This window comes from Rattus norvegicus, chromosome 1 (assembly GCF_036323735.1).
Source record: "Rattus norvegicus strain BN/NHsdMcwi chromosome 1, GRCr8, whole genome shotgun sequence".
NCBI classification, from domain to species: domain Eukaryota; kingdom Metazoa; phylum Chordata; class Mammalia; order Rodentia; family Muridae; genus Rattus; species Rattus norvegicus.
This window is the reverse complement of record NC_086019.1, coordinates 184,363,755-184,387,373: the sequence shown is the minus strand read 5'-3', so window position 1 is coordinate 184,387,373 and position 23,619 is coordinate 184,363,755. Positions and strand designations below refer to the sequence as shown.

The 23,619-nt window shown below is 38.3% G+C and overlaps 1 protein-coding gene across 13 annotated transcripts in view; it reads right to left on the bottom strand.

The window, feature by feature from the left end:
* The window catches only part of Abca16 (ATP-binding cassette, subfamily A (ABC1), member 16), a 179,648-nt gene that overhangs the window by 18,648 nt on the left and 137,381 nt on the right, over positions 1 to 23,619 (bottom strand). For all 13 annotated transcript variants that reach the window (XR_005499417.2, XM_039101179.2, XM_039101180.2 and 10 more), the window contains 4 exons: positions 14,720 to 14,966; positions 14,368 to 14,572; positions 5,251 to 5,470; positions 4,625 to 4,789 (listed from right to left, as the gene is read on the bottom strand). Coding sequence is in view for 12 of the 13 variants with exons in the window: in XM_039101179.2 (XP_038957107.1) it covers positions 4,625 to 4,789; positions 5,251 to 5,470; positions 14,368 to 14,572; positions 14,720 to 14,966 (837 nt within the window). In the remaining variant the exon portion in view is untranslated. The remainder of the gene's footprint in view (positions 1 to 4,624; positions 4,790 to 5,250; positions 5,471 to 14,367; positions 14,573 to 14,719; positions 14,967 to 23,619) is intronic.

The window sequence follows — 23,619 nt, the reverse complement described above, 5'->3', positions numbered from 1 at the left end:
TCTCGGCTTGTTTCTCTTTTGTGTAGAGGAAGGCTACTGATTTATTTGAGTTAATTTTATACCCAGCCACTTTGCTGAAGTTGTTTATCAGCTTTAGTAGTTCTCTGGTGGAACTTTTGGGATCACTTAAATATACTATCATATCATCTGCAAATAGTGATATTTTGACTTCTTCTTTTTCAATCTGTATCCCCTTGATCTCCTTTTGTTGTCTGATTGCTCTGGCTAGAACTTCAAGAACTATATTGAATAAGTAGGGAGAGAGTGGGCAGCCTTGTCTAGTCCCTAATTTTAGTGGGATTGCTACAAGTTTCTCTCCATTTAGTTTAATATTAGCAACTGGTTTGCTGTATATGGCTTTTATTATGTTTAGGTATGGGCCTTGAATTCCTATTCTTTTTTTTTTAAGATTTATTCATTTATTATGTATATAAGTACACTGTAGCTGTCTTCAGATACACCAGAAGAGGGCATCGGATCTCTTTACAGATGGTTGTGAGCCACCATGTGGTTCCTGGGAATTGAACTCAGGACCTCTGGAAGAAAAGTCGGTGCTCTTAACCGCTGAGCCATCTCTCCAGCCCTTGAATTCCTATTCTTTCCAGGAGTTTCATCATGAAGGGGTGTTGAATTTTGTCAAATGCTTTCTCAGCATCTAATGAAATGATCATGTGGTTTTGTTCTTTCAGTTTGTTTATATAAAGGATCACATTGATGGTTTTCCATATATTAAACCATCCCTGCATGCCTGGGATAAAGCCTAGTTGATCATGGTGGATGGTTGTTTTGATGTGCTCTTGGATTCGGTTTTCCAGAATTTTATTGAGTATTTTTGCGTCGATATTCATAAGGGAAATTGGTCTGAAGTTCTCTTTCTTTGTTGGGTCTTTGTGTGGTTTAGGTATAAGAGTAATTGTGGCTTCATAGAAGGAATTCGGTAGGGCTCCATCTTTTTCAATTTTGTGGAATAGTTTGGACAGTATTGGTATGAGGTCTTCTATGAAGGTCTGATAGAATTCTGCACTAAACCCGTCTGGACCTGGGCTCTTTTTGGTTGGGAGACCTTTAATGACTGCTTCTATTTTATTAGGAGTTATGGGGTTGTTTAACTGGTTTATCTGTTCCTGATTTAACTTTGATACCTGGTATCTGTCTAGGATATTGTCCATTTCCCCCAGATTTTCAAGTTTTGTTGAATATAGGCTTTTGTAGTATGATCTGATGATTTTTTGAATTTCCTCTGATTCTGTAGTTATGTCTCCCTTTTCATTTCTGATTTTGTTAATTTGGACACAGTCTCTGTGTCCTCTCATTAGTCTGGCTAAAGGTTTATCTATCTTGTTGATTTTCTTCTCAAAGAACCAACTTTTGGTTTTGTTGATTCTTTCTAAGGTCCTTTTTGTTTCTACTTGGTTGATTTCCGCTCTGAGTTTGATTATTTCCTGCCTTCTACTCCTCCTGGGTGTATTTGCTTCTTTTTGTTCTAGAGCTTTTAGGTGTGCTGTCAAGCTGCTGACATATGCTCTCTCCTGTTTCTTTCTGCTGGCACTCAGAGCCATGAGGTTTCCTCCTAGCACAGCTTTCATTGTGTCCCTTAAGTTTGGGTATTTGTACCTTCATTTTCATTAAATTCTAAGAAGTCTTTAATTTCTTTCTTTATTTCTTCCTTGACCAGGTTATCGTTGAGTAGAGCATTGTTCAACTTCCATGTATATGTGGGCATTCTTCCCTTATTGTTATTGAAGACCAGTTTTAGGCCGTGGTGGTCTGATAGGACGCATGGGATTATTTCTATCTTTCTGTACCTGTTGAGGCCTGTTTTTTGACCAATTATATGGTCAAATTTGGAGAAAGTATCATGAGGAGCTGAGAAGAATGTATATCCTTTTGCTTTATGATAGAATGTTCTATAAATATCTTTTATGTCCATTTGGTTCATGACTTCTCTTAGTCTGTCTACGTCTCTGTTTAATTTCTGTTTCCATGATCTGTCCATTGATGAGAGTGGGGTGTTGAAATCTCCCACTATTATTGTGTGAGGTGCAATGTGCGCTTTGAACTTTAGTAAGGTTTCTTTTATGTATGTGGGTACCCTTGTATTTGGAGCATAGCTATTTAGGATTGAGAGTTCATCTTTGTGGGTTTTTCCTTTGATGAATATGAAATGTCCTTCTTTATCTCTTTTGATGACTTTTGGTTGAAAATCGATTTTATTTGATATTAGAATGGCTACTCCAGCTTGCTTCTTCAGACCATTTGCTTGCAAAGTTGTTTTCCAGCCTTTAACTCTGAGGTAGTGTCTGTCTTTGTCTCTGAGGTGTGTTTCCTGTAGGCAGCAGAATGCAGGGTCCTCATTGCATATCCAGTTTGTTAATCTATATCTTTTTATTGGGGAGTTGAGACCATTGATGTTGAGAGATATTAAGGAATAGTGATTATTGCTCCCTGTTATATTCATATTTGGACGTGAGGTTATGTTTGTGTGCTTTTCTTCTCTTTGTTTTGTTGCCAGACCATTAGTTTCTTGCTTTTTCGAGAGCTTGTTTGGAGGTTCTAGCAGGGGAGCGCAGCTACTCGTATACCCTTGACCGAAGACCAGTCCTCCTCTATTCGGGGAAGGTCGTCCTCTTCGACCGAGCGCGCAGCTTCGGGAGGGACGCACATGGAGCGGTGAGGGAGGAAGGGGACACCCGCCTAGCCAGCCAGATCAGCCGAATCAAACCTGGCGATCAATGGGGTGACAGATGTCGCAGCCAGATCGCCCTCACATCCAGTTTCTTGCTTTTTCTAGGTTGTAGCTTGCCTCCTTATCTTGGGCTTTATCGTTTATTATCCCTTGTAGCGGTGGATTTGTAGAAAGATATTGTGTAAATTTGGTTTTGTCATGGAATATCTTGGTTTCTCCATCTATGTTAATTGAGAGTTTTGCAGGATACAGTAACCTGGGCTGGCACTTGTGTTCTCTTAGGGTCTGTATGACATCTGTCTAGGTTTTTCTGGCTTTCATAGTCTCTGGCGTTAGTCTGGTGTGATTCTGATAGGTCTGCCTTTATACGTTACTTGACCTTTTTCCCTTACTGCTTTTAATATTCTTTCTTTATTTTGTGCATTTGGTGCTTTGATTATTATGTGATGGGAGGAGTTTCTTTTCTGGTCCAATCTATTTGGAGTTATGTAGGCTTCTTGTATGCTTATGGGCATCTCTTTCTTTACATTAGGGGAGTTTTCTTCTATGATTTTGTGGAAGATATTTACTAGTCCTTTGAGCTGGGAGTCTTCACTCTCTTCTATACCTATTATCCTTAGGTTTGATCTTCTCATTGAGTCCTGGATTTCCTGTATGTTTTGGACCAGCAGCTTTTTCCATTTTCCATTATCTTTGACAGTTGTGTAGATGATTTCTATGGAATTTTCTGCTCCTGAGATTCTTTTTTCTATCTCTTGTATTTTGTTGGTGATGCTTGTATCTACGGCTGCTTGTTCTTCCTTTGGTTTTCTATATCCAGGATTGTCCCCCGTTGTGCTTTCTTTATTGCCTCTATTTCCATTTTTAATTCCTTCAACTGTTTGATTGTGTTTTCCTGGAATTCTTTCAGGGATTTTTGTGATTCCTCTCTATAGGCTTCTACTTGTTTATTTATGTTTTCCTGCATTTCTCTAAGGGAGGTCTTCATGTCTTTCTTGAAGTCCTCCAGCATCATGATCAAATATGATTCAAAATCAAGATCTTGCTTTTCTGGTGTGTTTGGATATTCAGTGTTTGCTTTGGTGAGAGAATTGGGCTCCGATGATGCCATGCAGTCTTGGTTTCTGTTGCTTGGTTTCCTGCGCTTGCCTCTCGCCATCAGATTATCTCTGTTGTTACTTTGTCCTACTATTTCTGACAGTGGCTAGACTGTCCTGTAGGCCTGTGTGTCAGGAGTGCTATAGACCTGTTTTCCTGTTTTCTTTCAGCCATTTATGGGAACAGAGTGTTCTGCTTTTGGGCGTGTAGCCTTTCCTGTCTAAAGGTCTTCAGCTGTTCCTGTGGGCCTGTGTCCTGAGTTCACCAGGCAGGCACTTGGAGCAGAAAAGTTGGTCTTACCTGTGGTTCTGAGGCTCAAGTTTGCTCGTGGGGTGTTGCTTTTGAGCTCTCCGCGAGGGCAGCAACCAGGAGGACCTGAGCCACCTTTTCCGGGAGCCCCCGTGCACCAGGGTCCCAGATGGTGTTTGGTGTTTTCCTCTGTAGTCAGAGATGTGGGCAGAGTGTAGTCTCTTCTGACTTCCCAGACATGTCTGCCTCTCTGAAGGTTTAGCTCTCCCTCCCTTGGGTTTGGATTTGGGTGCAGAGCACTGTTGATCTGGTCCCTTCAGGTTCCGGAGGTGTCTGGGGCACAGGGGACCTGCAGCTCCAGTGCCCCTATCTTCCAGTTCCCAGAGGCCGTATACAGTTTCCTCTTGGGTCAGGGATGTGGGCAGGGGTGGGCAGTATTGCTGGTCTCTTCCTGCTCTGCAGTCTCAGGAGTGCCCACCTGTCCGGGCGGTGAGTTCTTTCTCCCCCGGGGTTTGGGAGCAGTGAGCCGCCAGTGGGGATCAGAGAGCGAATATAGTGTTTTTATGAACCCAAACAGTTCCCAATACTCACATGGCTCACTGCAATCCATGTAAATGCTTCTGAATTCCCTAGCACACAGTCGTTTTACCTCATAGTCATCAAAATACTTGCTGATACTCATTGCAAGATTGTAACTAGGCAGTGCCATTAAAATTGTCTTTATGAGGATGTGGATAAGGGCAGGAAAGTCTTCACCTGAAATTAAAAGATTAGCTTCAATGATAAGAAAACTAGTGAACCTCCTCAGAAAAACAAACTTCTCCCAAGTGGTTAAGCCATTCTTGAACAATTATCAAACTATCAGACATTCCTTGAGAAAACACCACTGGATGCTGTGTGTACCCAGCCAGAAAGCTTGTGCGAAAATAACAGTATTAACCATACAATTGAAAAGTAGCTTTCGGTAACAATGATTTCCTAGAATCTGTTTTTCTTTTCTTTTTATTCTTGGTTCCTCTTTTCCTTTCTCTCTGCTCCCTGTTCTCCTTCACCTCTAATTTCTGCATATTCTCAATAAATATTTGCTGATTTCCAAAATCACAGGTTTTCAGATTATTGGAAAGTGTTCATCAGTTAATTTTAAACTCGCATGTTATTTTACTCCTGTTTAATTCATTTATTTCCTGGAAAAAAGGAGAATCGTACGGTGTTCTTACCATAAAATTGCACAATAGTGTAAATGATGATACTGAACATAGTTGAAAAGTAGTTAAAGAGCGTGATTTTGATGTAGGCAGCAGTGCTACTGTTGAACAGAAAGCTTCCAAGATAAGTGAGAGGAACAACACACCAGCCATACAGCATAAAAATCAGAATTGTGTCCAGGAAGTTGTAATGCACAACAAATGCCTCCAGCTGGCAGAATCTGAATATGCCCTAGGACATAGAGTATAGAAAATCAAGATGAAGGATATACTCTTCAGCCACTGTTCTACTAGACCATAATTATCAGGTACTAATTTTAGTTACTTTTTTTAAGCTTTAGAGTGCAAGCCATAAGTGAACCATTTCATCAACTGAGATTATTACAACGAGCACAGTAACTAAGTGTCTCTTTCTATGTTTCTCCTTTTTGAAACAGTCCCTATTTCTCATATCCATGATCAAATACAAAGTAATTATATTTGTATTAAGCCAAACAGAATTTCCTAGGAAAAAAGGACCCTGGTTATAGTTCACTTTTCTTAGGATTTCCCTTATGGCTGCTTTGTTCAGTGTGCCTTCTGGTGGCTGTTCTGAACCTCGAGATTCTTTTTCAATTCCTCTGAATTACAACTGAGAATGGAACTGAAGAGCACATAGAATTAGAATGATATAGATTTGGAAAAAATACTAGTGTTACTAAGGAAATTTCTTACTGGCTTGAAATTTCAATTCCTTAAGAGTAATACAGTTGTACCTTCTGATCAATAACATGATTATTTAGCAAGATAATCAATTCATGGAAAGAAAGGCTAAACTAAGAATATCCCATTAGAATCTTATGTAGTTCTCGGAAATAGAAAATACTTCTAAGTACTAGTGTTTAAAGGAAGCACATGAAGAGTATCAGTAATTATAGAATCTAATGCTACTCACTATGGTTGGATCCTCTCCTAACAGCAAAGAGGACTGTATAGTCAAGAAGAAACTATGGGGACCTTGAGGGACAAGTGTGAGAAAAGCCTCAATTACAACTGGTTTCATTTAAATTTACATGGACAAGTGAAGCATGTACTCTGCTGTTGCACAGGATGTGTAACAGGAAATTAATAATGTAAATTAAATGAAATTAGGTTTTCTTTTGAAATAAGCTGCTTTGAAAGTTTATATGAAAACGTAAAGCATATCGTGACAAAGGGGACGTTCTGCCAAAGAAAATTAATAGAGGGAGTGGGGGAATGGCAATGCATACATAAAGAGAATTAAATGTATTTGAACACTGCTACAGTTAAGAGAGACTGTTACAAGCAGCACATTACAGAGTTAGAAAACATAACCTCAGGTGCATATTTCTTGCTTTTATGAACAGTCCTTAGTACCATCATAAAGTGGTCCATCACATCCATGCCAACAGAACAGAATTACACAATACAATACATAGTTAAATGCATATTGTTAGTTATTACAGTACAAAATGAGTATTTCAAATTAGTGGGAAAAGGCTCATTATGTTAAAAAGAATGTTAGAATAATGAACTAGCTATTTAGGAAAAAGCAGAATAATTACATCATGTATTACCAAGAAACAGTTTTTGAATAAGGAGAAAATATCCAATAACAATATTGGCAAAGTGAGCAGAGTTTGAAGCATTAAAACTTGGAGAAGAAAATACTCTTCCCTCAAGATTTTATGGGATGGAGAATTTAGTGAGAACAGTATATTTTGAGGCATATCTCTAAATCAATATTGACTCAGTTATGCAAATCCTTGGTAACATTTACTTAAATCTAAGTTCATAAACTATGTTTCTGTTTACACTCTCCAATGTCATTATTAAGACAAGCTGATGTCAAAGGCAGAATAGAATTCTTAGAAGCAGGAAGTTGCAGAGGTTGGAGAACTGGCTCACTGGTTAAGAGCACTAGGCTGCCTTCAGTTACTAGCACACTCGTAGTGGCTCCTACCTATCCATTTCCACAGGAACTGGCACTCCAGGGGGATCGGATATATACATGGTGCACACGTTTACATGGAAACAAAACATTCATACTCTAAAAAGAAAATCAATTATCTTAAAACGAGTTTAACTTCGTTTCCTAGTTGAAGAGTGTAACTTTCCTTCTCTTGCCTAATTTGTGATTTGAACACAACATTGAAAAGGAGCAGAGATAGTGAATTTCCCCATCTCACTCCTCAGTAGGATTGTTTCAAATTTTTCTCCGTTCAGCATGTAGATAGCTATGGGTTTCTTATATCCAGATTTATTTATGTTGCATCTGTTTTCTCTGGTCCTACTTCCTCCTTTTATCATGAAGGCAAGTTGCAGTTTGTCAAAGGCTTTTTTCTGCATCTATTGAGATGAACATGTGGTTTTCACCTTTAGGTCCATTGACATTATACTTCTTGACTTGCATACATTGAACCATCTCAGCGTTTCAGAATAAAGGCAACTTGGTCATGGTGCACAATCTTTTTATATGTCTGTATCTAGGTTGCAAATATTTTGCTGGGCATTTTGACTTTATGTTTATCAGAGATATTTTCTTGTAGTTTTCTTTTCTGTTGTATCATCACATGTTTAGTATTAGAATGGCAATAGCTTCTCCCCACTTTCGTCCCTCCTCCTCCTCCTCCTCCTCCTCCTCCTCTTCCTTCTCCTCCTCCTCCTCCTCCTCTTCCTTCTCCTCCTCTTTGTTTAACAGTTTAAGAAGGCTTGGCTGTAGATTTTCTTTGAACGTCTGGTAGACATGCTATGGCTCCACCGAAGCCTGAGTTTTTGTAGTTAGAAAGCTGTTTATTGTTATTTTAGACTCTTCATTTGTTAGGTTAGGTTGTTGTTTTCAGATTAATTTTGGTGGTTGGCAGAATTCAGAAATTTACCAGTCAAGGTTTTCCAGCTTAATGTAGAACAGACTTTTAAATCTATATAATATTCTTCTCTCTCCTTTTCTTTCTTTTGGATAGTTGGAGCAAAGGTCTGTCATCTTGTTTATCTTCTCAAAGGAGTAGCTCATTAATTCTTTGCATTGTTTCTATTTCATTGATTTCTGCTCTGATTTTTATGATTATTTGCTACTCACTAGGTTTGGATCTGTTTTGTTTTTATTTTTCAAAGTCTCGTGTTTCATCATTAAGCATTCATTTATGCTTTTTCTGATTTTTTTTAAAAAAATGTAAACAGAATCACAAATTTCCCTCATAGGACAGCTTTCAATAAAAGGGATACTAATAGGGAAAGAAGAAACTAAATTATCCCTATTTACAGATGACACATTATATACACGAGATCCTAAAAACTTTACCAGAAAACTTCTAGAAGTGATAAATTTAGAAATGTGGCAGTATACAAACTCAATTTGCACAAATAAATTGCTTTTCTATACACCAACAACTAATATACAGAGAAAGAGATCATAGACACGCTTCCATTCACAAAGAAAACAGAATATTTAGGAATAACATAACTAAGAAGAGAAGAATGTCTATAAGAAGCCTTAAGTCATTGAAGAAAGATATAAAGGATACTAGAAAATGGAGAGAATTTTATGTTTATGCATTGGTACAATTAACATTGTAAAACTAACCATCTTACCAACGCTATTTACAGATCCAATGCAATTCCAGTCAAAATCCCTATCTCATTCTTCACAGGAATAAGAAAAAAACTATCCTAAAATTTATATAGAACCACAAAAGAACCCAGATAGCCAAAACAAATCCTGAAAGAAAGAACATTCCCAGAGAGATTACTACTTAAGATGTATTACAGGATCATAGTAATAAAAACAATATGATATTGGCACAAATAAGACACAAAACATCAATGGAACAAAACAGAACACTCAAGCATGAGTTCACATAACTCCAGCCATTTATATTGACAAAGATACCAAAATGTACACTAGAGAGAAGATAGAATCTTCAACACATGATGTTTGTAATATTGGGTGTCTATATGTGGGAAGATGATATAACCTGTGTCTATCACTTGACACAAAAACTAACTTGAAATAATCAAGTCCTAAGTGTGAGACCTGAAATACTGAGATAGCTAGAAGAAAACCTAGGCAGTGCCCTCCATGATATAGATGCAGGAAAGCACTTTCTGACTTAGAATTTTGGCAAGTGAGACCTTATAAAACTAAAAGACATCTGCACAGCTGAGAAAAAAAATCAGCTCAGAAGAGGACGCTCAGAGTGGGAGGGAATAATCCAGCTAAACATCCATCAAAGATTAATATCAAGAGCACATAAATAACTCAAAAAAAAGCAGAGCAAAGAAAACCCAACCCAAAACCAACCACCCAAATAAAGAAAACGACAAAAATCCAAAAAACCAATTTAAAAAATAACTCAAGAATTTTCATCATCCCTAGTAAATAGAAATCAAATGCCCTTTAAGATTCCATCAGACTTCAGTCAGAATGACAAAGATCATGAAAACAACTGGTAACGACTGCTGTGTGTGCACAAAAAGGGAACCCTCATTCACCATTGGTAGGATTGCAAACCAGTTGAGAAATCATTTTGAAAAATAGCCAAAAATTAAAAAAATAAATCTACCTATGGCTCAGCTATAGTAATCCTTAGCACATGCCCAAATGACTTAATATCCTACTCTACGGGTACTTGCTCAGCCTTGATCTTCGCTGTTCTAGTCACAACAGCCAGGAAGTAAGAAGAACCTCCATGTCACACAACTCATGCATGATGGAATGTGTTACATATAGACCATAAAACACTATACAGCTCTAAGGAAAAAGGAAATTTGTAGGTTAAATGGATGAAAGTAGAAAGTATTATAGTGTATGAAGTAACCCAGACACCAAAAGACAAACACTGGATATTCTCTCTTATCTGAGGATCCTGGCTCCAAATACTGATATGTGAATATATAACTTGGAGTGACTACAGAAACCAGGAAAATAAAATGGGATAATTGTGCAGTGCAACAGGGACAATAGACAGAGGAATAGCTAGTTACGAGTGATTTGAAGGGTGAGGTGGGAAAATAAGGAGCTCTACTTAGGGAAGAGGAGGAAGATAAATACAGAAGAAAGAGGATAAAATAAAAGTAAAAATGTCTTGTTAATACATAAATATACATGCATAGTATAAATAAAAATTTCCCATCTGAACTGACAATATTTCCTCATACAGCCATAAACCATCTATTGGAATACATAATATCATGCATGAGAAAATCCCTTTTGAGTTATTGGTTAGGAATGTCCAAGACATTATATAGGGCTATTGAAACATATAGGTTATTGGTATTCCTTGGTTGTAATCCTCCTCTAGATTTGGAGGGAACCCTGTTGCAGTACACTGTGTGAAACTGTCTAAAACTTCTCTGAGCCTCACTTTTCTGCTTATAAATGTGTTGAGTCATGTCCAATGTTTGTAGTATCATATAAAAACAAACACAAGAAACAACTTTGGTCATTAGCCATACATAGTAATATTGGTATAAATATTGAAAATAGGTGCTTTTGTTTATATCTTGCTTTTTAATCTGTCAACCAGGAAATGATGCAAGTGTGCCAGCCAAGTTTTAAGAACCATAGAAAACAGTGACACCTTGGCATGGACATTAAAAGAGTTAAATTTGTTCAATTAATTTTAGGTTAAAAATTTCCAATAATGTATTATTAACAATTAATGTACAATTAATGTATTAATGTATCCAATAATGTAATATATATATATATATACGCATGTATGTGTATATGCATGCATGTGTGCATATGTGGAAATCAGAGGACAATATGTAGAAGTCAGCTCTCTTCTTCCACTATGTGGATCCTGAGGCTTGAACTAAGATCACCAGGTTTGACGGAATCTGCTGCCATCTTGGTAGCCTGAAAACTCTATAGAAGAGAGATTGTAAAGCTAGGTACCAGGCTTGAATTAGTGAAAGAGAGACAAATAGACCATCAGTAAGATTGTAATCTTCTCTTGTCATGTTTATTTGGTGATGAACTATGTACCTGGGACTGGAATTGACAATAGTAGCCAGTCTTGCACATCAAAAAATGAAGTGCTACTCAGTTCTCTCTACCTTAAGACGTCTCTGTTTAACACACAGTATTTGCTTCTCACACTACCACTATTCCTGGACTCTGGTCTTTGTTAGGTAAGCAGCTCTTATAGTTGGTGAGATCCAGACTCTCTCTTCAGAAACAGTTCTTGGGATCCTCTGCAAAAAATATGAATCATCTTGTGGGAACCAAACTGATAATATTAGTTGGTATACTTTATTTTCAGTTCTGTGACAATGGAGAAACAACAGACTTTGTGAGGACTGGAACAATATTTTATTCACAATATTTTATCTTCAACACCCATTTAAAAAGGAATTTTTGCCTTGGTTCATATATTATTCCCCTTAACTATGTTCTCTTTGTATATTATTTATCTAAATATGCCAAGAAATTAAGTTGCTATTGCTTACTAATGAGTAATAATTATATTAACAGATGGTATACATTTCTAGTTATGCACTCTCTAGATTGCTTTTTCAGTATTTCAAAATGAGTTTCAAGGCAAAAGTAGTTCTATTTTGGAGCTTGGCACTGTTGGACATGGAGTTTAAGTATGGAAGATCAATAGCAATAGAAGCTGACCTTAGATCATGAATCTGAACTGTGTAGTTCAGCCTCAGTTTTCCTTATGGCCACACTGGGACTGAGAAGGCACTGTCCTAGCTATGATTAACTTCTCAGTGCAAGTTAAAAGGTTTGTTTTTTTTAAAACATTTTTTCTTTTATTGGATATTTTTTAATTTACATTTTAAATGTTACCCCCTTTCCCTGTTTCCTCTCCAGAAACCCTCTATCCCATCCCCCTCCCCTTACTTCTATGAGGATGCTCCCTCACCCACCTACCCACTCCCTCCTACCTCCCTCACCCTGACATTCCTCTACACTGGGGGTGTTGAGCCTTGACAAGACCAAGGGCCTTTCCTCCCATTGATGCCCAACAAGGCCATCCTCTGCTACAAATGCGACTGGAGCTGTAGGTCCATCCCTGTGTACTCTTGGGACGGTGGTTTAGTCCCTAGGAGCTCTGGGGGGACTGGTTAGTTGATATTGTTCTTCCTATGGGGTAGGAAACCCCTTCAGCTCCTTTAGTCCTTTCTCTAACTCCTCCACTGGGGTCCCCATGCTCAGTCCGATGGTTGACTACAAGTATTGGCCTCTGTATTTGTTAGGCTCTGGCAGAGCCTTTCAGGAGAGAACTATATCAAGCTCCTATCAGCATGCACGTCTTGGCATCCACAATATTGTCTAGGCTTGGTGTCTGTATAGGGGATGGATTCCCCAGGTGGGGGAGTCTCTGGATGGCCTTTCTTTCAGTCTCTGTTCCACACATTGTCTCCATATTTCCTCCTGTGAGTATTTTTGTTTCCCCTTCTAAGAAGGTTCTGAAGCATCCACACTTTGGTCTTTTTCTTGAGCTTCATGTGGTTTGTGAATTGCATCTTGCGTAGTCTGAGCTTTTGGGCTAATATCCACTTATCAGTGAGTGCATACCATGTGTGTTCTTTTGTGATTGGGTTACCTCACTCAGGATGATATTTTCTAGTTCCATCCATTTGCCTAAGAATTTTATGAAGTCATTGTTTTTTTTTTTTTTAAAGATATTATTTATTTATTTTATGTTATGAGTACACTGTAGGTGTCTTCGGACGCACCAGAAGAGGGCACCAGATCCCATTACAGATGGTTGTGAGCCACCATGTGGTTGCTGGGAATTGAACTCAGGACCTCCGGAAGAGCAGTCAGTGCTCTTAACTGCTGAGCCATCTCTCCAGCCCCGAAGTCATTGTTTTTAATAGCTGAATAGTACTCTGTTGTGTAAATGTACCACATTTTCTGTATCCATTCCTCTGTTGAAGGACATCTTGGTTCTTTCCAGCTTCTGGCTATTATAAATAAGGCTGCTAGGGTTGGGGATTTAGCTCAGTGGTAGAGTGCTTGCCTAGCAAGTGCAAGGCCCTGGGTTCGGTCCCCAGCTCCGAAAAAAAATTAAATAAATAAGGCTGCTCTGAACATAGTGGAGCATGTGTCTTTGTTGTATTTTGGAGCATCTTTTGGGTATATTCCCAGGAGTGTTCTCAGGTAGTGGAATGTCCAGTTTTCTGAGTGGTTGTATCAGCTTGCTCCAACAATGAAGGACTTTTCCTTTTTCTCCACATCCTCACCAACATCTGCTGTCATCTGAGTTTTTGATCTTAGCCATTCTGACTGGTGTGAGGTGGAATCTCGGAGTTCTTTTGATTTGCCTTTCCCTGATGACTAAGGATGTTGAACATTTCTTTAGGTGCTTCTTGGCCATTTGGCATCCCTCACTTGAGAATTCTGTTTAGCTCTGTAGCCCATTTTAAATGGGGTTATTTGATTCTCTGGAGTTTAACTTTTTGAGTTCTTTGTATATATTGGATATTAGCCCTCTATCAGATGTAGGTTGGTAAAGATGTTTTCCCAATCTGTTGGTTGCCATTTTGTCCTAATGACCATGTCCTTTGCCTTTTTGCAATTTTATGAAATCCCATTTGTCAATACTTGATGTTAGAGTATAAGCCATTGGTGTTTTGTTCAGGAAATTTTCTCCAGTGCCCATGTGTTCGAGGCTCTTACTCACTTTCTCTTCTATTAGTTTGAGTGTATCTGGTTTGATGTGGATGTCTTTGATCCACTTGGACTTGAGCTTTGTACAAGGCAATAAGAATGGGTCAATTTCGGAAACCGGGAAAGGGAATAACACTCGAAATGTATATAAGAAATACTCAAGTTAATAAAAAAAAAAAAACAAGGAAGACCTTGAAAAAAAAAAAGAATGGGTCAATTTGCAGTCTTTAAAGCAGATTTTGGACAGGGCATATTAGTGAGTGAATATATGATGGCAACTTGAGGGGAGGCTTTTCAAAGAAAATGGTTCTCTTCAGTGAAAGAATGCGAGGCAGCACATGTCCTTAATGAGAATCTACGGCAATCTCTATGGTGGTGAGTCAGCGCAGTTTCAAATTATTTGACAACTTTCATTTTAGGATATAATAATTTTTGTAGAAATTAGTATGGACCACAGAGGTTAAAGGATGTCTCATAAAGTTGCATCTGATACTTACCAGCAGTACACAGCAGGCAAAGAAGAAGAAGATGAGGTCACACAACAAGGCAGAGAGCCAGTAAGTAAGCACACAGACCCCAGTCAGAAACTGGATGTGCTTGGCTTGACTGATTCTTTCAGTCACTGTCTGGATACTAAAGGACCCGACCACCACAGAAATGCCGAAAGCTAAACACTGTACTATTTGTAATCCATTTACAGGCCTACAGAAGAAGAAAAAAATAAAATATGAAATAAACTATGAAATATAGGTAGAAAATACTTATATTAGCCATTTTCAAAATGGATATGGCTAAACAAGCAAATGCTTGTTAAGACTCAATTACAAAAGAAGGGAAAGTTATACATACACTGTGTTTGAACCATAATGAGGGAGAGGCTGAGGCTTATTAAAGGCAGTAATGGAAGCATCACGGCCAGAAAGTGTCATAAAAAGAATGTTGTCTAATATTGACAGGGATATTGCAGGTGAGTGGTATGCCTCATTATTGAAGAAAATGGTGAGCACTGTTTTGTTTCTCTCAACTTTAATAGAAAGTGCAATAATGCAGAAGGTTCGGCAATCTTTATTTTCTAATATGTAATTGTTCATATCACCTAGAATAAAAAGAGAAGATGTTAGTGCGCCAACATGTTTTATGTTACTTAGAACTTACATTAGGAAGAATGGATTTAAAAAAGGTGTGGGGGTTTATTTTTCCACTTACCATTTTATTTTCCAAATTCTGACAATGGATGTTTTTCTTCACTATTTTACTCCATCATTAATCTTACAATGATCTCATTGTATAATTCACAACCCAATCATATATTAAGAATATTTTTTTGAGACAGGCTTTCTCTATGTATGCCTGTCTTGAAACTTTCTATGTAAGTTAGGCTGGTCTCAAACTCACAGATATCTACCTGCTTCTCCCAAGTACTGGAGTTCAAGGTACACAGCACTATGACTAGTTTAAGAATATACTTTTCTTAACTGTAAAGAATAAGCATAGTTCATTATTTTAAAGAGTTGCTTTGGCTATTCCGTTTGACTTGCATTTCTGTATAAATTTTTGAATTGGCCTATAGCTACCAGAGGTCCTGTTACAGCCACATTGGGTGTGAGCTGCTGGCCTGTGTCTACTTCTCTCCCTTAGAGTAGCCAGTCCCCGTGTGCATCAGGCTGGACTGGAGGGAGAGAAGTTTAGCTAGTTGCAGGAAGGATCTTGGTTGGTGGTGAGTACATGGGCGAAGAACACACATCCAGGAACAGCTGGTTCTGTTTAATGGGGGGGCATATTTATGTCCCTGGGGAGGTGGCCAGTGTATCTGGGGCAAGGTTATTTTGACCGGGACAGGAGATGCTTCATATGCACACTCAGGAGCTGTAGGGACCAGGAGTGGGGTTGGGGGTGTACCTTATGTATCCACAGTATGGATATAGTTCAAACAAGGAGTGAAACCTCGTAACTGTCAGGGTAGTAAATTCTTACTAAGGTTGATGGTGGAGCAGCTGGCTTCATGGCATCAGGTTGGGAGAGGGGAGAGAGCTAGGCTCCTGTCCTCATCTGAGGGATCTATTAGGGTTGAAACTCTCCTATACTTTCCTCGGTAATCCTGGGCTATTACAATCCCACATTGGAGGACAACTGCAACCATTAATTTTTTTTTATTAACTTGAGTATTTCTTATATACATTTCGAGTGTTATCCCCTTTCCCGGTATCCGGGCAAACATCCCCCTCCCCTTCCCCTTCCTTATGGGTGTTCCCCTCCCAACCCTCCCCCCATTGCCGCCCTCCCCCCACCAGTCTAGTTCACTGGGGGTTCAGTCTTAGCAGGACCCAGGGCTTCCCCTTCCACGCAACCATTAATTTTAAACCAGCATAATTCCTGACAACAATATATAAATATTTGTCCTTATGCCCACAGTTAAGTGTATTCTTCAATCCTCATCAAGGAAACTTCTCTTTGCAATAGATCAAGTGTGCTACAGAAAACCATAACCAATCAAAATGCAGAATTGTGGTGCCTAGTTCTAATGGGTATATCTGCAAAACTCTCCCACACCTAAGGCTTGGAGAACATTGTAGAAGATGAGGTGGAAAGAGTGTATGGCCTAGAGGAACAGAGAGTTTGCTGTGAGACTAGGTGTCCTAGAAATTGCAGAAACTACACCCATAAATCCTCACCAAGGTGACTGCCCAAACATGAGCTGAACAAGGATGATACCAAAGTGGATGAGGAAAAGCCCACAATGCCTCAGCTCTACACGGAGAACCACAGGTAACTGAATAAAGCTCAGAGGTGGTCCCCACCCCGGGGAAGAGGACACTGATTGTCCAAAGTCCAATGGTCAGCTATAAAAACATAATACAAGTATGTTATATGGACTTAATAGATTATATTTAGAAATTCATGTAAATGTGTGTGTGTGTGTGTGTGTGTGTGTCTGTGTGTGTGTGTGTGTGTGTGTAATAACAGTGAGTCAAAATAGAGGACCTGACTTTTAAGGAGAGTGGAGCAGGACACATGGGAGACTTTGGAAAAGGAAAGGGAAGGGAGAAATAAAATTACATTATAACCTTAAAAAAAGACACAACAGAAATGTATTATTTGGTATAGCACAGATATTCTGATTCCAAAACGAGCAGTCTACTTTAGTTGCCCTGCCTTCTGTGCTAATCAAGTAACTGTACCTACCCTATTCTTCATGGTGAAGAAGTAGTTCTTATGTGCCTGGTAATATATAGTATCCTTGCCCTAACCCCAGCTTTAGTTCTTAGGCCTAAAACTTCTCTGCATGTGGTAGCCATGAGAGCTCTGCAACTGTCTGAACCACTTTTGTTAGTCCTCTCTTTTCTTGATATGAATACATATTTGAAGCTGGAATGGTTGTTATGTGGAATACTGTCATCCCAACAGCCTTCCTTGATGTCACATTTTGAGACAGGAGTCACATAACCATATATTTTAAATAAATTGTCCAAACATACTGGTGAGTTCTATAGAACATCTGAAAATTTACTCTTCATACTATGGATATAGTGATAATTTTTCTCTTTGCAACTTTCCGTTTTGCTTAATATTTCATCCTTAATTCTATCTGTTCTGTTTACATTTTACTATAGGTGGCAAGGACAAACCAAAGTGTAATTATAACACTTTGTTTAGAAATCACCCTGCCTAAATATCTTTAGCACTTACATGTTCTGCTCTCCACAAAGTAGCAGAATACAATTAAATCAAGTTATTTGCTTCTGTGTTTTATTTCTTAGAATTTATTTTGTTTTTAAATGTAATATATATGGGTTGGGTTTTTTTGCCTACATGAATTACTGTGCTTTTCTTGCATTCATGGTAACCACAGAGGCTTGAAGAATGCACTGAGTCTCCTGGAATTGAGGTTACAGGTATTTGTGAGCCACCATGTGGGGGCTGGGAACATAATCTATGTCTTCTGGAAGAGCACCCAGTTCTATTAGTCACACAGCCATCTCTCTATCCTCTATTTGCTTCTTCCTTTAATTTTTATTTGTTTATTTTTTATTTTTTCCATCTTTATTGAATTGGGTATTTCTTATTTACATTTCAAATGTTATTCTCTTTCCTGGTTTCCAGGCCAACATCCTCCTAACCCCTCCCCTCCCCTTCTATATGGGTGTTCTCCTCCCCATCCTCCCCTATTACCACCCTCCCCCCAAGAATTCCATTCACTGGGGGTCCAGCCTTGGCAGGACCAAGGGCTTCCCCTTCCACTGGTGCTCTTACTAGGATATTCATTATTACCTATGAATTTGGAGCCCAGGGTCAGTCCATGTATAGTCTTTGGGTAGTGGCTTAGTCCCTGGAAGCTCTGGTTGCTTGGCATTGTTGTTCATATGGGGTCTCAGGCACCTTCGCCTCTTTCAGTACTTTCTCTGATTCCTTCAACAGGAGTCCCATTCTCAGTTCAGTGGTTTGCTGCTGGCATTCGCCTATATATTTGCCATATTCTGGCTGTGTCTCTCACGAGAGATATACATCCGGTTCCTGTCAACCTGCGCTTCTTTACTTCATCCATCTTATCTAGTTGTATACATATTAGCTGTATACATATGGGCCACATGTGGGGCAGGCTCTGAATTGGTGTTCCTTCAGCCTCTGTTCTATACTTTGCCTCCCTATTCCCTCCTAAGGGTATTCTTGTTCCCATTTTAAAGAAGGAGTGAAGCATTCACATTTTGGTCATCCGTCTTGAGTTTAATGTGTTCTGTGCATCTTGGGTAATTTGAGCATTTGGGCTAATATCCACTTATCAATGAGTGCATACCATGTGTGGTTTTCTGTGATTGGGTTACCTCACTCAGGATGATATTTTCTAGTTCATTACATTTGCCTATGAATTTCATGAAGTCATTGTTTTTGATAGCTGAGTAGTGTTCCATTGTGTAGATGTACCACATTTTCTGTATCCATTCCTGTGTTGAAGGGCATCTGGGTTCTTTCCAGTTTCTGGCATTATAAATAAGGCTGCTATGAACATAGTGGAGCATGTGTCTTTGTTATATGTTGGGGCATCTTTTGGGTATATGCCCAAGAGAGGTATAGCTGGGTCCTCAGGTAGTACAATGTCCAATTTTCTGAGGAACCTCCAGACTGATTTCCAGAATGGTTGTACCAGTCTGCAATCCCACCAACAATGGAGGAGTCTTCCTCTTTCTCCATATCCTTGCCAGCATCTGCTGTCACCGGAGTTTTTGATCTTAGTCATTCTGACTGATGTGAGGTGGAATCTCAGGGTTGTTTTAATTTGCATTTCCCTTATGACTAAAGATGTTGAATATTTCTTTAGGTGTTTCTCAGCCATTCGGCATTCCTCAGCTGTGAATTTTTTGTTTAGCTCTGAATCCCATTTTTTAACAGGGTTATTTGTCTCTCCGCAGTCTAACTTCGTGAATTCTTTGTATATTTTAGATATAAGCCCTCTATCTGTTCTAGGATTGGTAAAGATCTTCTTCTAATCTGCTTTTTGCCATTTTGTCCTAACAACAGTCTCCTTTGCCTTATAGAAGCGTTGTAGTTTTATGAGATCCCATTTGTTGATTCTTGATTTTAGAGCATAAGCCATTGGTATTTTGTACAGGAAAATTTCTCCAGTGTCCATGTGTTCGAGATTCTTCCCCATTTTTTCTTCTATTAGTTGAGTGTATCTGGTTTGATGTGGAGGTCCTTGATCCACTTGGACTTAAGCTTTGTACAGGGTGATAAGAATGGATCAATCTGCATTCTACATGCTGACCTCCAGTTGAACCAGCACCATTTGCTGAAAATGCTATCTTTTTTCCATTGGATGGTTTTGGCTCCTTTGTCAAAAATCAAGTGACCATAGGTGTGTGGGTTCATTTCTGGGTCTTCAATTCTATGCCACTGGTCTATCTGCCTGTCTCTGTAACAATACTACAGTTTTTATGACTATTTCTCTGTAATACTGCTTGAGTTCAGGGATAGTGATTCCCCTAGAAGTCCTTTTATTGTTGAGGATAGTTTTAACTATTCTAGGTTTTTTGTTATTCAGTTGAGTTTGCAAATTGTTCCTTTTAACTCTATGAAGAATTGGAATGGGAATTTTGATGGGGATTGCATTGAAACTGGAGATTGCTTAGGGCAAAATGGCCATTTTTACTATATTAATCTTGCCAATCCATGAGCATAGGAGATCTTTCCATCTTCTGAGATCTTCTTCAATTTCTTTCTTCAGAGACTTGAAGTTGTCATCATACAGAACTTTCACTTGCTTGTTTAAAGTCACACCAAGGTATTTTATATTATTTGGGACTATTATGAAGGGTGTCATTTCCCTAATTTCTTTCTCGGCTTGTTTCTCTTTTGTGTAGAGGAAGGCTACTGATTTGTTTGAGTTAATTTTATACCCAGCCTCTTTGCTGAAGGTGTTTATCAGGTTTAGTAGTTCTCTGGTAGAACTTTTAGGATCACTTAAGTATACTATCATATCATCTGCAAATAGTGATATTTTGACTTCTTCCTTTCCAATCTGTATCCCTTTGATCTCGTTTGTTGTCTGATTGCTCTGGCTAGGACTTCGAGAACTATATTGAATAAATAGGGAGAGAGTGGGCAGCCTTGTCTAGTCCCTGATTTTAGTGGGATTGCTTCAAGTTTCTCCCCATTTTGTTTAATGATATCTAGTGGTTTACTGTATTTGGCTTTTACTATGTTTAGGTATGGACCTTGATTTCCTGTTCTTTCCAGGACTTTTATCATGAAGGGGTGTTGAATTTTGTCAAATGCTTTCTCAGCATAATGAAATGATCATGTGGTTTTTATCTTTCCGTTTGTTTATATAGTGGATTACATTGATGGTTTTCCATATGTTAAACCATCCCTGCATACCTGGAATGAAGCCTACTTGATCAAGATGGATGATTGTTTCGATGTGTTCGGTTTGCAAGAATTTTATTGAGCATTTTTGTGCCAATAATCATAACAGAAATTGGTCTGAAGTTCTCTCTTTTTTTTTTTTTTCTGGAGCTGGGGACCGAACCCAGGGCCTTGCGCTTCCTAGGCAAGCGCTCTACCACTGAGCTAAATCCCCAACCCGAAGTTCTCTTTTTTTGTTGCGTCTTTGTGTGGTTTAGGCATAAGAGTAATTGTGGCTTCATAGAAGGAATTCGGTAGCGCTCAATCTGTTTCAATTTTGTGGAATAGTTTGGATAGTATTGGTATAAGGTCTTTTGTGAAGGTCTGATAGAATTCTGCACCGAACCCATTTGGTCCTGGGCTCTTTTTGGTTGGGAGACTTTTAATGACTGCTTCTATTTCTATAGGAGTTATGGGGTTGTTTAAGTGGTTTATCTATTCCTGATTTAACTTCAGTATCTGGTATCTGTCTAGGTAATTGTCCATTTCCCCCAGATTTTCAAGTTTTGTTTACTTTTGTAGTAGGATCTGATAATTTTTTAAATTTCCTCTGATTCTGTAGTTATGTCTCCCTTTTCATTTCTGATTTTGTTAATTTGGACACAGTCTCTGTGTCCTCTGGCTAGTCTGGCTAAGAGTTTATCTATCTTGTTGATTTTCTCAAAGAACCAACTTTTAGTTCTGTTGATTCTTTGTATAGTCCTTTTTATTTCTACTTGGTTGATTTCAGCTCTGAGTTTGATTATTTCCTGCCTTCTACTCCTCCTGTGTGTATTTGCTTCTTTTTGTTCTAGAGCTTATAGGTGTGCTGTTAAGCTGCTGATATATGCTCTTTCCTGTTTCTTTCTGCAGGCACTCAGAGCTACGAGTTTTCCTCCGAGTACAGCTTTCATTGTGTCCCATAAGTTTGGGTATGCCGTACCTTCATTTTCATTAAATTCTAAGAAGTCTTTAATTTCTTTCTTTATTTCTTCCTTGACCAGGTTATCGTTGAGTAGAGCACTGTTCAATTTCCATGTATATGTGGGCATTCTTCCCTTATTGTTATTGAAGACCAGCTTTAGCCCATGGTGGTCTGATAGCACGCATGGGATTATTTCTATCTTTCTGTACCTGTTGAGGCCCGTGTTTTGACCAATTATATGGTCAATTTTGGAGAAAGTACCATGAGGTGCTGAGAATAATGTATATCCTTTTGTTTTAGGATAGAATGTTCTATAAATATCTGTTAAGTCCATTTGGTTCATGACTTCTCTTAGTCTGTCTACGTCTCTGTTTAATATCTGTTTCCATGACCTGTCCACTGATGAGAGTGGGGTGTTGAAATCTCCTACTATTATTGTGTGAGGTGCAATGTGTGTTTTGAGCTTTAGTAAGGTTTCTTTTATGTATTAGGTGCCTTGTATTTGGAGCATAGCTATTTAGGATTGAGAATTCATCTTGGTGGATTTTTCCTTTGATGAATATGAGTTGTCCTTCCTTATCTTTTTTGATGACTTTTGGTTGAAAATCGATTTTATTCGATATTAGAATCGCTACTCCAGCTTGCTTCTTCAGACCTTTTGCTTGGAAAATTGTTTTCCAGCCTTTTACTCTGAGGTAGTGTCTGTCATTGTCTGTGAGGTGTGATTTCTGTAGGCAGCAAAATGCTGGGTCCTCATTGTATGTCCAGTTTGTTAATCTGTGTCTTTTTATTATGGGAATTGAGTTTATTGAGGAGTTGAGTTTAATTTTCAATAACAAGCTACTCATTAGCCTGTATTTCAACTATATTATCTTCATGATAATCTATTTTGAAGATAAACATTTTCTTTAAGGCTTTCTTCTTTTTTGTATTCATATTTATCAAAATCATCTCCCAAAAGTATTTTCAAAACTAGAATTCTTTCTAACATAAAAAGTTCAAACTCTATAAGTCTCCTGTTATGTTATTCAAGAGCCAGTTTCATACTTGTGGGTATATGGTATATAACACTAACTTCCTGGCACCAAAATGTATCTTTATTTTTGTAGGTTTCCATAAGAAGTCTCTCAGATTGGATGAATGAAGCAATAGAAGTTAATTTTTCAGTCTGAAGCCTAGAAGTCTGAGTAGGTGATGGGAGGTTTGGTTTCTTTTGATACTTTTCCCTTGCATTTGGGTAGCAGTTTTGTCTGTCTTCACATGGTCTTTTCATTCTGCACGCATGTTTATATCTACCTTCTTCTTTTCTAATCTTAAATTACATATGTCTATGTATGTATATGCCAGGCATGTACCCACAGTGGCCAGAAAAATGGCATCTGATCCCCTGGAGACAGTTGAGTAGCTTGATAGTGGGTTTAGAATGAACTTGGGTCCTCTGGAAGAGCAGCAAGAGCTCTTAACAGCTGATCCATCTCTCCAGTTCCCACTTGTTTCTTTGTAAACAGTCACAGAATTGGGTTCTATGTTGGTTTAAATTTAATTAGAACTTCAAATTAATTAAATTAATTTAAATTTAATTAGAATTTCAAGATTGTACCTATGAATATAGTAAACAAGACACTTGTTGGCATTTTAAAATTGTGGGGCACAATTCAGTCCATAACTTCTTTCTTTTTATGTTTAAAAGTGGATATTTATGATGCATATTTTAATGATTTGTATAGACTAATACTCTGTTGCTCCTCTTTCTTATTCTTTAAAAATGTTTCCCCTGATTTATTTAGTAACCTATATGGATCAATTCTTGTAAACACTGTATTTCTACATTCTGTATAGTGTACAGACTTCTCTGTTAGACTTAATAAATAATACTGCATTCATTTTTATGCCTGGCATCTACTTGTTTGGTCAGTCATGTGTCTGCTATCCTTTTTGGCAGCTT